At 50.0% G+C, this 16,057-nt stretch overlaps 1 protein-coding gene across 1 annotated transcript in view; it reads left to right on the forward strand.

Moving 5' to 3' along the window:
• Positions 1-16,057, forward strand: part of LOC107117768 (ryanodine receptor 1-like) — a 114,834-nt gene that overhangs the window by 64,251 nt on the left and 34,526 nt on the right. The window contains exons 29-38 of the mRNA XM_015419931.1: positions 67-136; positions 1,888-2,074; positions 3,472-3,583; positions 3,808-3,928; positions 8,258-8,486; positions 9,811-9,901; positions 10,038-10,178; positions 13,660-13,823; positions 15,415-15,493; positions 15,626-15,715. Coding sequence (XP_015275417.1) covers positions 67-136; positions 1,888-2,074; positions 3,472-3,583; positions 3,808-3,928; positions 8,258-8,486; positions 9,811-9,901; positions 10,038-10,178; positions 13,660-13,823; positions 15,415-15,493; positions 15,626-15,715 — 1,284 coding nt within the window. The remainder of the gene's footprint in view (positions 1-66; positions 137-1,887; positions 2,075-3,471; positions 3,584-3,807; positions 3,929-8,257; positions 8,487-9,810; positions 9,902-10,037; positions 10,179-13,659; positions 13,824-15,414; positions 15,494-15,625; positions 15,716-16,057) is intronic.

Consider the following 16,057-nt stretch of genomic DNA (forward strand, 5'->3'; position numbering starts at 1 on the left):
CTGAGTCAAGATAGGTGGGAGGAGGGCGGCTTTGCCTCAGTTTCTGTTTTAATCGATTGGCAGTAGTGGCCCTCAAAGACGTCCAAAGGAAAAGTGACTGGAATCCTGTCAGGAATTGGCTGTCGGTCTGAGGGACGTAAGAACATAAGAGAAGCCATGTTGGATCAGACCAATGGCCCATCCAGTCCAACACTCTGTCACACAGTGGCCAAAAACACCAGGTGCCGCCGGGAGGTCCACCAGCGAGGCCAGTCGAGCAGTTTTTCTACAACACCACACTTGCTCTCACACAATCTCATGTCCTATTGTTCGCCTCAAGGAAGCTTCTAGAATCCCCACTGGAGAAAGTCGTCCCCTCGGTTTTTCCTCCTGGCTTTTCTGAGGTAGTAGTTGAGATCCTTCTGCTTTTAGGAGGGAAAAAGCGCCAAGGGGTTCTCCCCCCCCCTTATCTCAGTATAACTGGCTGAATCGAGATAGGTGGGAGGAGGGCGGCTTTGCCTCAGTTTCTGTTTTAATCGATTGACAATAATACCAATGACACTCAAAGGAAGCCCAAAGGAAAAGTGACTGGAATCCTGTCAGGAGCTGGCTGTTGGTCTGAGGGACGTAAGAACATAAGAGAAGCCATGTTGGATCAGCCAGTGGCCCATCCAGACCAACACTCTGTGTCACACAGTGGCCAAAACCCAGGTGCCATCAGGAGGTCCACCAGCGGGGCCAGAACTCCAGAAGACCTCCTCCTGTTGCCCTCCAAGCACCAAGAAGACAGAGCATCACCGCCCCAGACAGAATGTTCTGTCTATACCTTGTGGCTAATAGCCACTCATGGACCTCTGCTCCATGTAAGAATATAAGAGAAGCCATGTTGGATCAGGCCAGTGGCCCATCCAGTCCAACACTCTGTGTCACACAGTGGCCAAAACCCAGGTGCCATCAGGAGGTCCACCAGCAGAGCCAGAACTCCAGACGCCCTCTCACTGTTGCCCCCCCCCCAAGCACCAAGAAGTGTAGGAGAGTCAATCTGAAGTAGGTGATCTGGTTAGAATTTTCTCTATTTATGGGTGATTCAGAGTTGAAAGGGTAGAACAGAAAAACAGGGATCAGCAACCTTTATTTCCTGAGTACCGAAAACCCCATAATGTCTACTCATGAATATGCGATAATGCTATTGGCAATGGGGGTGGGTGGGTAGAGGGACTACGATTGCTGTTGGCCAGGCAGACTTGGTGGGTGGGAGGACAACCATCGCTATTGGCCAAGCACACTTATTGATTGGAGAGACAATGATTGCTATTGGCCACACACACTTGTTGGGTGGGGGGACAACTAGGGGTCATTTCCTGCAGGAGCGCACAGGAGTGGAGCTCCAGCAGTAAAGAGCCCAGGGGGCGGGCACAGGCAACAAGCCCCACCCCCTGCTCCCAGCAGCCCTCAGTCAGAGCAAGAAGCAGCCAGGTAAGTTGCAGAGCCGGCCCCCCGGTCCAAAACAGTCCAGTGGCACCTTTAAGACCAAGTTTTGTTCAAGTATAAGCTCTCCCTCCTCTGCGAGGACAGATCTGCACGTTCCCCCTCCCCCAATAACTAGCAATCCAAAACAGTCCAATGGAGCCTGAGCGGTGGGTGTTGCCTTCTGACACACTTCCGGTGATGTCAGGGGGTGTGGCATATGCAAATGAGTTATGCTAATGAGCCCCTGCACCTCTTTTTCTACGAAATGACCCCTGGGGACAATGATTGCTATCGGCCAGGCACACTTGGTGAGTGGAGGGACGCTGTTTTTGTTTTTTTTAAGAGGACGCTTCTTCCTGCCTCCCCTGCTTTTCAGCTTGTTTCCTGGCTCACGCAGTTCCCTCTTTCTACCCTCCCTGCCCTCCTCTCTCCCCCCAGGGGAGAGCGTGGAAGAGAACGCCAACGTGGTGGTACGGTTGTTGATCCGACGTCCCGAGTGCTTCGGCCCTGCCCTACGGGGCGAGGGTGGCAACGGCCTGCTTGCGGCCATAGAGGAGGCCATCCAGATCTCCCAGGATCCTGCCCGGGATGGGCCCACTGTCAAGAAGGATCGCCGTCGGGAGCTGTGCGTGAGGCTGGGGAGGCACCTTTGAGGGGCGGTGGGACATGCCGCCTTATATGGGCCTGGGGTGTGTGCAGAGATAAAGTAAGACGCATCCCATGGATATAGACCGGGGGTCCCCAACACAGTCCCCGTGGGCACCGTGGCGCTCTCCAATACCTTTCCTGGTGCCCACCGAATGCTTTTAGAAAGGGAGCGGGATAGGTGGGGCTTTTGCCCAGCCAGGCTTCTGATAGGCCGTGTAGATTAAAAGGCATCCTGTTAAACAGTACTTCTTGCCCGAAATGTTGAAGAGTTGCTATTGGAGTTATGGATTCAGGTAGGGCTGGCCGTGTTGGTCTGAAGCAATAGAACAAAGCGTGAGCCCAGGGGCACCTTTTAAGACCAACAAAGATTTATTCCTGGTATAAGTTGTCATATGCAAGCACACTTCCGCCGATACCTCCTCAATCGTGTGTGTGCCTGGCCCTTCCTGACAAGAACCCCCACACCCTATAAGTAATGGTTGAGAAGATTCTTTTCCACTGTATCTGAGGAAGTGTGCTTACACACGAAAGCTTATACCAGGAATAAAACTTTGCTGGTCTTAAAGGTGCCCCCGGACTCAAACTTTGTTCTATCCGAGTTATAGATAACATATGGGCAGGCGGGCCCATAACTACAGTAGCACAGCCCCACAAGGGGGCACAGGCCCACAAGGTGGCACAGCCCCACAAGAATTTCTCCTGTAAATGCTTTTTCCAATAATTCTAAAAGATTTTTTAAAAGGCAAACACTCCTGTAAGCACAACGGGGTGCTGTAGTTGACTAAATCCTGCACTGAGCAAAGGGGTTGGAGTAGGTGACCTCTAGGACCCCTTCTAACTCTGTGTCAAGAAACTGGTCTCCTTTAAGAGAGTTTTTCTGCCCAAAGCGTAGCTTTCTGGACTATAGAAGTCATCACCCCCACCTGCCGGCTTGTTATCAGAATTGTTGCTTAGGCTGGCAGACGTGATTAAATTGCAGCGGCTGAGAACTGTCATCTAAAGCGGCCGACAGCTTGCAATTTAGGGATCTATCCCGGTCACAGCTTTCTATGGGCTAACTGGCTTTTCCTTCTGCACTGAGAACGTCAGCCCCACCAGATGAAAATTTGCCCCACAAGCAAGGGTAGCAATTCTAGCCAACTACCCCATCTGTTTTGGGAATGAGACTGTGGTGACCAACACACTTTGCTCCTTGGCTACATGTTCACACATTTCCCGATGCATGTTCCCGCCCTTTCTTTTATTTTTTTTCTTCGTTTTGGGGCCAGACCCCCATTTTCTGCTCCCCCACGGTCCCTATGCTTTGCTGCATGATTCCCTAATGTTCCCCCTTCCCCTTCCCCTCCCCTTCCCTCTTCTCTCTCTCTCTGCCAGGTTTGGGGGAGAGGAAGCCCACGAGGAGAACCGGGTGCATTTGGGCAACGCGATCATGTCCTTCTACGCGGCACTCATCGACTTGCTGGGGCGCTGTGCCCCCGAGATGCATGTAAGCACCGCCCCACGCACACACACCCCCACGGAGGAAAACACGCCCGCCTCCCCACGAAAGCCTGCATGATTTTGGCACTGGTGCACTTCACCCAGCACTGCCCCACCACCATGCCCGGTTTCCAGCTAGCCGTCTCCCTCCGTCACCTTTCCTCCTGAGCTGGTCAGGTTCCTCCCCGTCCGGTTCACGCCGCTTCCTTCTTTTGCCTCTTCCCTGAACAGCTCATCCAGGCCGGGAAGGGCGAAGCTCTCCGGATCAGAGCCATCTTGCGCTCCTTGGTGCCCCTGGAGGACCTTGTTGGAGTCATCAGCCTCCCGCTGCAAATCCCCGCCTTTGGCAAAGGTACGTAGGCAGAACAAGGGGGAAATTATGGGACAAACATGGAGGGCCAGTTATCAAAAACAAAACGAACACTGCGAATGCAATTCGCGAGCCTAATAGCAATGCCTTTAAATGAATATTCTGAAATACGGAATGAGTGTACATTCTTAAGTTTGGTATAGTGGTTAAGTGCATGGACTCTAATCTGGGAGAACCGGATTTGATTCCCCACTCCTCCTCATGCAGCTGCTGGTGTGACCTTGGGCAAGTAGTTCTGTCTGAGCTGTCCTTGAAAAAGAGCCGTTTCTTTCAAGAGTTCTCTCAGCCCCACCTACCTCACAGGGTGTCTGTGGTGGGGAGGGGAAGGGAAAGGAGTTTGTGAGCCGCTCTGAGACTCCTTCGGGTAGTGAAAGGCGGGGCATAAATCCAATTTCTTCTCTTCTTCTTCGTGGCTGGTGTCTCCTCCTGCAGCCAGTTTGGTGTAGTGGTTAAGTGCACAGACTCTAATCTGGGAGAACCAGGTTTGATTCCCCACTCCTCCACTTGCACCTGCTGACATGACCTTGGGTCAGTCACAAGTTCTGGCACAGCTCTCCTTGAAAAAGAGCAGTTTGTGTCAGAGTTCTCTCAGCCCCACCCACCTCCCAGGGTGTCTGTTGTGGGGAGGGGAAGGGAAAGGAGTTTGTAAGCCGCTCTGAGACTCCAAGTGAAGGGCGGGGTATAAATCCAATCTCTTCTTTTACTGAACCAGAAAATGGGCTTTGAGGTCAGAGATGTTGAATGTTCTTTATTAATCATCCTGGTCTCACAAACACCAGCAGGGCCTGTGAGGAGATTTTGACTGCCTTAAGGAAAGAGCCACAGGTAGCCATCACCATACACAGCAAAGAAAGGATGAAGGGTCTTGCCACAGAAGGAGGCTCCAGAGAACTCATAGAGAAGGGCTACTGTGTCGGCATTGAAAAAGGAGACTCGCCCCCCCTCATAGTTCAAGCAGAGTCGGATCTTCTTGAGCTCCCCACTAAGGGTCAGGGGAGGGTCAGTGCCCTTTACGAAAGCCTTGTACTGGCCCTTCCACTTCCCCACAGCCCAGACCCCTTCCTCAAGAGTCAAAGTGCCACTGCCCCTCACAGGCTTTCTGGCCACCCCCACAGCCCAGCCTTCCCCAAATCCCAAAATGATTTCCCAGAAATGGCAACCTGCTGTGAATCCCTCACGACCCAGCACAAAGCCATAGCGTTTCTCAGGATCTTTAAATAAGTCTTGAGCTGTACTTTGCCATTTCATGCTTTTCCAGTCATCAGATAGGACAAGACGGGAACTAGCTGAGGCTGGATCCAGAGTCACTTTTGCTGTTGTGAAGATATGAGATGACAGAAGAGATGGAGAATCAGGTAGGAGATTGGTTTACTCTCAGAAGATAAACTAAACACATCAACATACAAGCTCGAACACCTCCTGGGGAAAACCCACCCTGGAACAGTCCTGTTTATAAAACGATTGCTGTTTATAAAACGATTGTCCTCGGCAAGGACCGAGGATTCCCCACAGAAGCCCAGCCAACAGGGCCTGCCCTGAAGGCCTATTGCCCAGACATGGCCAGGCTCCAGCAATTTGGCTCCAAGAACCTAGGTTTAGGGTGGAGAACCTCTATAGATCCAACTGGAGGTGGCATGGTCATGAGAGTAATGGTGGGATCTGAAATGAGAGGGTGGGTCTGGTCCCTGGGCCACTCCTTAAGAGCCTCTATCCTGAGCAGCCTGGGATGGGTGAATGACAGGAAAGTGGGAAGGAGGTGCACAGGCTGGAGAACTCTCCTGGGAGGCGATCCTGTTCACAAAGGAAACTCCTGAATAAAAGGAACCGTTGAGCTTCATCTCTGAGTTGGAGTCCCCTTACAAACAGCTGGGGAGGGTCATGGAAGTGTCATTACCACCCAGCCTGCTGTTCCCTCCAAAGCCCAGTGTCCATTGTTGGAAATAGGATTTTGGACTGAGTAGGGCTTATGATGTTCTCAGGTTAAGAGGCTCATATTCAAAATGAGTTACTGCTTCCCCATTCCTCTCTCCCACTATTTATAACTAACCCATTTCTGATTCTCACGTTCCTAGGATGGAACTCTTGAATGTCAATGAAACACAAACAGAAAACCTCCTGACAAGTCCCTCTCCATCTTGTGAATTCTGTTCTCCCTCAGGCTTCAAAATTTACCTCTTAGCTTCGGAAATGCCCAAGTCAGAGTTCCTAGAGAAACAGAAGAAACAGAGAATAAACATCAAACCACTGTAATGATAGAGTCTCTATCAGGTAACAAGAATAGCAATTCCTAAAAGTAGAACAAAGTTTGAGACTCGTGGCACTTTAAGACCTTTAAGTTTTATTCAAGGTACTAGAAATAAGGCCCGTTGTGGAAATAAATACAACGGGAGCTAGAAAGAGGCTCTGGGAGAGTGCTCTGGCTTTGGGCAAACAGTGTCAGTCTGCTTTTAAAACATGAACCTGGGACCTGCACACCACCAGAATACAGCAGGTTCCATATGCAACTGACATTCCAACTGCCTTGCGGGGGGGGGGGGAGTTTGAGGTGTGGAATGGTGAAGTCCAATCAGCTTCCATATGCAAAAGACCAGGTTGTCGCAGCAGTTGTGGTGTGGGCGGGACCCGGGCTTTGCCTTCTGATTGGTGGCGATATATGCTGAGGAGCAGTGCCATCAGCCATACTCTAAGGGAGTGCATTTTAGAATTAGAACTTTTGCACCCACTATTCAATTATATATAAGGAGAGATTCCTTGTTCCCGTGGATCTCTCCGGATTATACTTTCCCAGCTTCAGCTGGAGTGTGGTGGGATTCCCTTCCTCGGAGTTTTTCAAGGGAAGGTTTAGGCAGGCGTCTTTTGGCTGCAGGAGCTTAATGGGGATGGCCCCCTGGGAGGGGAATCACATCTCTCATGGTATGTTTCCCCCTGGGCAGCGTAACTCCATTATCTTTCCTTCTAGTAGCTTTGTGTCCTCGGTCTCCTTTGTTGAGAACAGTTGCTTTCACACACGTCAACAATCCTTGGGTGGTATGCGGGGAGTGTGTTTCCAGTGGCAGCCAGGAACATACCTATGCTTGTAGCATGCAAGCTCTACTAACTGAGTCCCAGACCCATCGATGCCTCAGCCGAATTGGGGCATCTCGTGATGTACCTTTCTTTGCCTACCTTTCTGATGGTTAGATTCAACACCTTAGAGACCAACAAGATTTTCAGGAATTGAAGCTTCCTTCGTCAGATACTAGTAGGAAAGGAAATCTCTGAATCTTTATATCGTAGACTCAGAGAATTGGAAGGGGCCATTCAGGCCATCTAGTCCAACCCACTGCTCAGTGCAGGATTAGACCAGAGCATCCTTGACAAGTGTTTGTCACCACCTCCCTAGGCAGCTGAACCCACTGTTGCACAACTCTTACTTTCAAAACGTTTTTCCTAATATCCTGCCAGTACCTTCCCGCCCTTAATTTAAACCCATTCTTGTGAGTTCTGTCCTCTGTTGCTAACAGGAACAGCTCCCTGTCCTCCTCCAAGCAACAGCCCTTCAGATACTTAAAGAGAGCCATAATGTCCCCCCTCAACCTCCTCTTCTCCAGACTTAACATTCCCAAGTCCCTCGACCTTTCCTCATGGGGCTTGGTCTCCAGGCCCCCGATCATCCTCGTCGCTCTCCTCTGCACCCGCTCCATTCTGTCAACATCCTTTTTGAAGTGAGGCCTCCAGAACTGCACACAATACTCCAGGTGCGGCCTGACCAATGTAGTGTACAGCGGGACTATGCAATCTTGCAATTTGGATGTGATGCCTCTGTTGACACACCCCAAGATCGCTTTAGCCTTTTTTGTTGCTGCATCACACTGGCTGCTCATATTTAACTTACAGTCCACCCGTACCTCAAGATCTTGTTCACACGCACACTGCTAACCCAGAAGGGTATCCCCCACCCGGTATGCGTGTTCCTCGTTTCTGTTACCCAGATGTAGAACTCGGCACTTCTCCTTCTTAAATTGCACCTTGTTCACATCCGCCCAGTCCGAAGGTGGAAGGGGTCTTGTAAAGAATGATTGTAAAGGAGGCAGAGGAATGTGATGTAATCGGCTTAATTGGAGCAGAGGGGAAATGCTCGGGGGCGGAAAATTAACATCTGTAGTGAGATAAGAATCCTGTGTCCGTATTCAGCCCTGGGAGGATCCGTTCTTCTGAACTTGCGAATTAGCTCGAGTTCACCCATCTCACGTTGTAATCTCCCCTTGAAGCTACCTTTCCGGCGGCCGCACTTCTCCCTGACCCGCCTTCCCCTTTCCTCTCCCGTCTCAGGCTGCCTTCAGCACCACCGAGATGGCGCTGGCCCTGAACCAAAAAAACGCTACCTGTGCCTGGCCCTGCTGCCCCTCATCACCAAGTGCGCCCCTCTGTTCGCCGGCACCGAGCACCGGGCCATCATGGTGGACTCCATGCTGCACACCATCTATCGCCTCTCGCGTGGGCGTTCCCTCACCAAAGCTCAGCGGGACGTGATCGAGGAATGCCTGATGGCCCTTTGCAGGTACTGGGCAGGGAGGCAACGTTAGGGTGGGAGGGAGGACTGTCAAATCTGAGTTGGGAGATTCCCGGAGCTCCGGGGTGGGTGTTGGTGGAGCCTGGGGAGGGCGGAGTTTGGGGAGGGGAGGGACCTCAGTGTCACAGGCTGGGGTGCCAGTCAAAGGGAGTCCAGAACAGGCCGTGGTCAGGAGCCAAGAAGACAGTGCAAAGTCCATAGCCAAGCCGGGGTCAGGAGCCAGGAACGCAGAGCCAAGTCCAAAGCCAGGGGGTCCGAAGGTCTGGGTGCAAGAGCCGAGCCAGAGTGGATGCTAGCAGCACGAAGGATCCAGAGTGGATGCAGAGCAGCACAAAATTTGTGACGCTGTTGTTCCCCAGGTTTTTGAATTAAAAACGAGTCTGGCTCGCCACCTAGTGGTGCCACAATGCTAAAAGAGCTAGGACTTGTGGCTGCCAGACAATCTTGGGATCTCCTGGCTATTCTACAGACAGCGGCATGCGATCATTATTAATTCCATTAGGACTGCCAATAAATAAAAACTAAATCTAATGCCGTCCTTGACAAAACTGCCTTCAGCTGCCTCCTGAAGAAAGAAGGCGAGGGGGCAGGGCGCCCCTCCCTGGGGAGGTTGTTCCATAATTGCAGGGCGGCCACCGAAAAGACCCTGTCTCGTGTGCCCGTTAGAAGAGCTTCCTTGACTAGTGGGACATTCAGGAGGGTCCCTTCCTGTGATCCTAATTCCCAGGGGTCACTTTGTAGAAAAAGAGGTGCAGGAGCTCATTAGCATAACTCATTAGCATAACTTATTTGCATATGCCACACTCCCTGACATCACTGGCAGTGTTTCAGGAGGCAACACCCACCGCTCAGGCTCCACTGGACTGTTTTGGATTGCTGGCTATTGGGGGTGGGGGAATGTGCAGATCTGTTCTCACAGAGGAGGGAGAGCTTGTACCTGAATAAAACTTGGTCTTAAAGGTGCCACTGGACTGTTTTGGACCGGGGACCTGGGGGGAGGGCTCTGCAGCTTACCTGGCTGCTTCTTGCTCTGACTGAGGGCTGCTGGGAGTAGGGGGTGGGGCTTGTTGCATGTGCCTGCCCCCTGGGCTCTTTACTGCCAGAGCTCTGCTCCTGTGCGCTCCTGCAGGAAATGACCCCTGCTAATTCCTAAGCAGGAACGTATCGGAGATACCCCAGTCCCAAGCTATGTAGGGCTTCTTGTCTAGGCCTTGGGTGGGCACCGTTAGTCCCAGCCAGTTCTGTGGGCTACTTCTTCCTTCCCAGAATGCTTTGCTGGGCCTTTCCAGACCCTTCTCCTTCTTTCTCCCAGGTACATTCGCCCCTCTATGCTTCAGCACCTCCTGCGCCGGCTGGTGTTTGACGTCCCCATTCTCAACGAGTTTGCCAAGATGTCCCTCAAGGTGAGCGACAGAGCATGAGGCTGTATCTCCTCACAGGGAGGATGGGGAAAACCTTGCTTTTGAGGGCAAGAGTGTCTGTCTTTTGCGGTAGCAGCCAGCTTTCTTGTGAGCTGAGCCACTCTCCTTCCTTTCTCAGCTCCTGACCAATCATTACGAGCGTTGCTGGAAGTATTACTGCCTTCCCACTGGCTGGGCTAACTACGGGGTCACCTCTGAGGAGGAGCTGCATCTCACCCGTAAGCTCTTCTGGGGCATCTTCGAGTCCTTGTCCCACAAGGTGAGCACCATACTTATCGCTTTAACCATTTTTATCCCACACGTCTTGTCGGGATGGAATACGTGGCTCTTCCGTCCCCCAGTTTATGCCCTTAGCAGCTCTGTGAGGTAAGCCGGGGTGAGAAAGAGAGAGAGAGACTGTACCAAGTTCTCCCAGTGAGCTTTATGGCTATGGATTTGAGTCAGATCTCTCAGGTCCGAATCTAACCACTGCCCGTTTGGTGTAGTAGTTAGGAGCGCGGACTCTGGGAGAACCGAGTTTGATCCCCCCACTCCTCCACATGCAGCTGCTGGAGTGACCTTGGGTCAGTCACAAGTTCTCTCAGGACTGTTCTCTCAAGGGCAGTCCTCAAAAGAGCTCTCTGAGCCGAGTTAGTGTGCGCTAGCTCACAGTTTTTTAGCTCACAATGTTCCCTCTAAGCTGTGGAGTCTTGTGAGCGAAAATTCTACTTTGTGAGCTGCTAGCATTAAAGTTGTGAGCGAGCAGCTTGGCTACTGCATAAATTAGTTTGCTCTGGAGCCATCCTTCCTGGGCCAAGACAAAAATGTGTGAGCCGGAGGCTAAAAACCTGTGAGCTAGCTCACACTAACTCACCTTAGAGAGAACACTGCTCACAACTCCTCCTCTTCTTCTTCTTCTTTCCTGACCAGATGGGAATTGAGACCCCTGAGGAATAAGGTGCCCATGTTTTAGAAGGTGTCAGAGCTTTCAGTGTCCTTGAAGATATGGCTGCCTCTGTAGACCCTAATTCAGCAATCCCCAACATGGTGCCCGTGGGCATTCCCCTGCCCGCCGACACCTTTCCTGGCCCCCACAATTTTTTTTAGAAAGTAGGCAGGGTCTAGAGGGGCTTTTGCCCAGCTAGGCTTCTGCATGGCCATTGGAGCTCTGATTGTCTGTGCAAATTCAAAAATCATTCCTTTGGCAGCAGCTGCCGCCACAGCTAGAGATGTAAAATTTCCAGAAATTTTGAAGTTTGGAAAAAAAAACAGTTTTCCCCCTTTTTGGGGGGGCAGCAGAAATTTTTGGGAAAATGGGGGAAAATGCTACATTAGCACTTCTTTTTTCTTTTCCAGATTGAAAGTCATTCTGTCACTTTAGGAACATAAAATATTACTATGGACATTTTTACTTGGCATGAAATTATCACAACTAGCCTATTAAAAACCTAGTGTATCCAAAGAATTATTACAAACAGAATACCCACCCACATGCAAAAACAAAACTGAAACCTTTTTCTTTTCTTGTGACAATGGCACCTCCTAAAGGAAGAAATGCATCTTGTTCTTGCATTGGAGAGTTCAGTTTGTAACCTAGGACTTGCTTGCCCTCAGTGCACAGAAATTAGATCAACCTGATACCATACATATTTTTTAGAAATGATTTGGAAGATATTTGAACACCTTGTCTTGAAATATTTTATTCATCATGTTAAAATAAAACGTTCCATAATCATTTTTTTCCCTTTTCTTTTTTCAGTTTTTCAGAAAAAAAACCAAAAAAGGCTCCAGGAAAAAAACGGGAAAAAAAAGTTTTCCGGGTTTTTTCTGGGCCTTCACATCTCTAGCCACAGCACAAGGCTCTTCACTGTGTGACTGAAAGTAAGCTGCTTGCTGTTGGCAGAGTAATTAACACAGTAATGGTCCACAACCCGACTCTATCCATTGATCATGCTGTGCACCACAGGAGGTCGCCATCTTTGTTCCTTTGCTCTCACCTGCTCGTGCCCAAGAGCCTCTGGCGATCTTTCTACCTTTAATCAGAGCTGTGCTTAATCTGGGCCCATAACCCCTGTTGGCAGAGTAATGAACACAGCAACGGTGCACGACCTGATTAGAGAGTAGATAAAGGTTTGTTTAGGAAATAACATACTTGATAGTAAAGAGGAGAGACAGAGGTAGGGTCCTAACTGCATCTCTAGCTGAGAGAGAGGGTAAGACTAAGTGTGGAGCTTCCGAGAAGAAGCAGGAAATTGCCCTGAGGGTAGTAATCTGGAGACAGACAAAGAATGACACTTAAAAGGAGAGAAGGTGTTGACCTTCCTATCCTATCTAATTGCCCTCTTGCTGCCCCATTCAAGGTCTACTTCTCTACTTCTTTGTACAACAGACATTGTCTTTTCCAATACCGACAAGCAAAGAAATATTTCTCAACAATATGTTCATTTTTGAAAGCCTCCTGCTGAGCAGAGCTTCTGCCTGAAATATTGACGAGTTCTGCTAGGGTCACGCATGACCTCCCTCCTCCCTGGCATTTTGTGGTTGGCTTCTCATCTTGTGGCAGCCATTTTATGGTTGGTTCCACCTCCTGGGGCAGCCAGTTTGTGATCACATCCACCACCCTGTGTCAGAGTTCCAAAGGGGGAGAGCTAGCTGTGGTGTAGTGGTTCAGAGTGGCGGACTCTAATCTGGGAGAGCCGGGTTTGATTCCCCACTCCTCCACATGGAGCCAGCTGGGTGACTTTGGGTCACTCACAAGTTCTCTCAGAGCTGTTCTCTCAAGAGCAGTTCTCAAAAGAGCTCTCTCAACCCCACCTACCTCACAGGGTGTCTTTTGTGGGGAGAGGAAGGGAAGGTGATTGTAAGCCGCTCTGAGACTCCAAGCGAAGGGCGGGGTATAAATCCAACTCTTCTTCATTTTCTTCTTCATCGTCAGTAATGTGGAGACATCACATCCGGCGCACCAGAAGTGATGTCACTGGATAGCCAGTGACAGAGGCCTAGGCCTCCCTCGGCTGCTGGTAAATCCCCCCACCGGCCAGCTAGGGGCAGGGCATCTCTCACACTCAGTGGGTGGCTGGCCACCCTGGCTCTGGCATCACCGGACTCAAAAATCAGGAGTTTTATGGATCAGATACAGTCTCCTTGTTCCCTCTGCCAGGAGGGCCACAGGTCCAAGGAAGAAATTGCAGACTGTGGAGATTCCAGGGCTGAGGCTCTCTGTAGTTCAGGGGACTTGTTGTTGCACAAATCCTCTTATCCAGGGGTCTTGTTGTAGAAAAAGAGCTGCCGGAGCTCATTAGCATAACTCATTAGCATAACTTATTTGCATATGCCACGCCCCCTGACATCACCGGAAGTGACAGAAGGCCACACCCCCTGACATCACCGGAAGTGTGTCAGAAGGCCCGGCTACTTACCCTCCTGCTTCATCCTCATTCCCAAACGGAATGAGGATCGAAGCAGAGGGCGGGGTAAAGAAGGGGCGGGGCTTCACCACGTGACCGCCCCGCCCCCTAGAGGTTCTCTTCCGGAGCTCCGTACCTGAGAGCTCCCCCCCGACTAGAGCCCTGCTCTTATCACCTAACCCTAACCCTCCATTCCCTCCTGCTTTGCACCCAGTGGGCACCTGACTGCTAAGTCATGAAGAAATAGCTTGGGAGCCTGTCATCCGGGGGGGCATTTGAATGTGATTATTTCTCTTCCTTAGTGAACCTTTTGTTTTCCTTCCTGTCTCTACTTCTTCCCCTGCCGGTGCCCAGAAATTTGACTCTGAACTGTACAAGCTCGCCATGCCCTGCCTGTGTGCCATCGCAGGCGCAATCCCACCTGACTATGTGGATGCGAGCTACTCCTCCAAGACAGAGAAGAAAGCCTCTGTGGACGCTGAAGGAAACTTTGACCCCAAGCCTATCGAGACCCTCAAGTGGGTGACTTTTGCAGTGCATCCGTGTGGGGGTAGATTGGGAGATTGCCACTTGCATGCATGGAATTTATGTCTGGGGGCAGTGTTAAGATTTTGGGGAGGGGAATCGCAACTTCCTTTTTAAAACAAAGTAAATAAGACTCAGGTAATGGATGATTTCTGTTTGCAACTCCAATAATTATATTGCATATCTTCTATTACCATCTATAGGGATATGTAAGAATCAGGGTTTAGAGGACTGCATTTTATCACCTTTTCTTTAATCCTTGGTCAGTCTGCTGTGTTTTCATAAGTGGTGTGTGCTTTTTATTTTCTTGCTAAACTTTTCATTTTCAAAAGCCGAGCCGAGACAAGCTGAGGAAATACTAACTGAACCCCACTGGGTGCTGGTAGGCAATCCCACCCCAATGATGTATGTGCCCATAGTTAGGGATAATAAACTATGTAAGCCGCTCAGAGACCCCGCGGGAGGGGTTCGAGCGGGATATAAGCTGAATGTAAATAAAATAAATAAATAAAAATGTGGATAGTCTGAGCTCCCACCTTAAACCCCTGTTCAGTCCTTGTGTACCAGGAACAGAAAGGAAAGGGGGCTTTCTCCCCTAAAGCATGCAACTAAACATGTAATTCCCCTCAGTAGTGAGTGCAAAAGGCAAGGGACATGCACAGATGAAACTAAACCTTTAGTGGCAGAAGGGTGCCCGAGCACTAACCTTCAGGCTCAAACCCAAAAAGGAAAATTGGTTAGCTGGTGGCAGTGAAAATACCTAGATCTATATCTATCTGTCTGTCTGTCTGTCTGTCTATCTATATCTAGATAGATAGATAGATAGATAGATAGATAGATAGATAGATAGAAGATAGATAGATAGATAGATAGATAGATAGATAGATAGATAGATAGACAGACAGATAGATCTATCAAGAGAGAATTATGTAGTAGAGGAAGGCAAGGTTTGCTGGGCAGGAGACCCAGGACAGCTGTGTACCTTTCTCACTCCCAAAATGTACAGAAATGACCATGTGTGAGCCACATCTCCTCACATTATCACCATCATCATACAGCCTTGCGTGTAATGGTATAGCCAGTAGATCCTAAGACTGTCTGGCAGCCAGAAGTTCTAGCTCTTTTAGCATTATGGACCACTAGGTGGTGAGCTAGACTTGTTTTTAAGGCATGGGGCGTTTCAGAGGTGGTTTGCCATTGCCTGCCTCTGTGTCAGGACCCTGGTATCCCTTGGCGGTCGCCCTTCCAAATACTAGCCAAGGCCAACTCCGCTTAGCTTCCGAGATCTGACGAGATCGGGCTAGCCTTGGCTATCTAGATCAGAAGGATATGGTCCTCCCACTTCCCCCTCCTCACGTAGCCCCTTACTTTCCAGGTCCTTTCGTAATAGATAACAAGCTTTTACATACTATACTGGTGATTTGCGATGGAAAACCCATTCACTTGGCTTCCTGCTAGGGTGAGGTCTAACTGAGGACTCGTACTTCTGTTTCATATAGGGGCAGAGAATGTCTCTAATGAAAAAGGTTTCCCTTTCTGCTGGCTGATCTTTCAAAAGGCCTTTTCCTCTCTTCTCACACACAGCGTCATAATTCCCGAGAAGCTGGACTCGTTTATCAACAAGTATGCCGAGTACACTCACGAGAAGTGGGCCTTTGACAAGGTAAGGGAGTCTCCGTGGACCTCCTTGGGGCTGATGTGATTTTAGATGTATGTTCTGTCCTGGCATAGACTCCAGATTCCCAGTTCGGAGTGCAGCAAAACAAAGAGCTCTCCTTGATCTCCCCATTTGCAGATTCAGAATAACTGGACGTTCGGAGAAACGTACGACGAGGAGGCCAAGACCAACCCCATGTTGCGCCCCTATAAAACGTTCTCAGAAAAGGTAAACACATCCATGCTTCCTTCCCTGTCCAGCCTAAAAGCAGGGTCACGCTGCATGGCTGCAAAGTCCAAATGGGAACCGGAGGGAAAAATTCACCCACGTCTGAGACGTGACAGATCTCGAAACCCTAGGTTGAATTCCAAGGATATGCAGATTTCAGTTTCTAAAATTCCATTTGGTGCTACCAAGCTTTATGAAAGACTCCTTGTGTTATGTATTGAGCCTAAGCCATCCCTGAATATGGACCTTGGACTGGGTGAGCTTGCTCCCCAAGAACAATAGCTGACCAGGATCCTGGAACTGACCTATAGATAAGCAGTGTAATGTAAATAGCCTATCCTA

The sequence above is a fragment of the Gekko japonicus genome, unplaced genomic scaffold (assembly GCF_001447785.1).
Source record: "Gekko japonicus isolate JY-2015 unplaced genomic scaffold, Gekko_japonicus_V1.1 scaffold3850, whole genome shotgun sequence".
NCBI classification, from domain to species: domain Eukaryota; kingdom Metazoa; phylum Chordata; class Lepidosauria; order Squamata; family Gekkonidae; genus Gekko; species Gekko japonicus.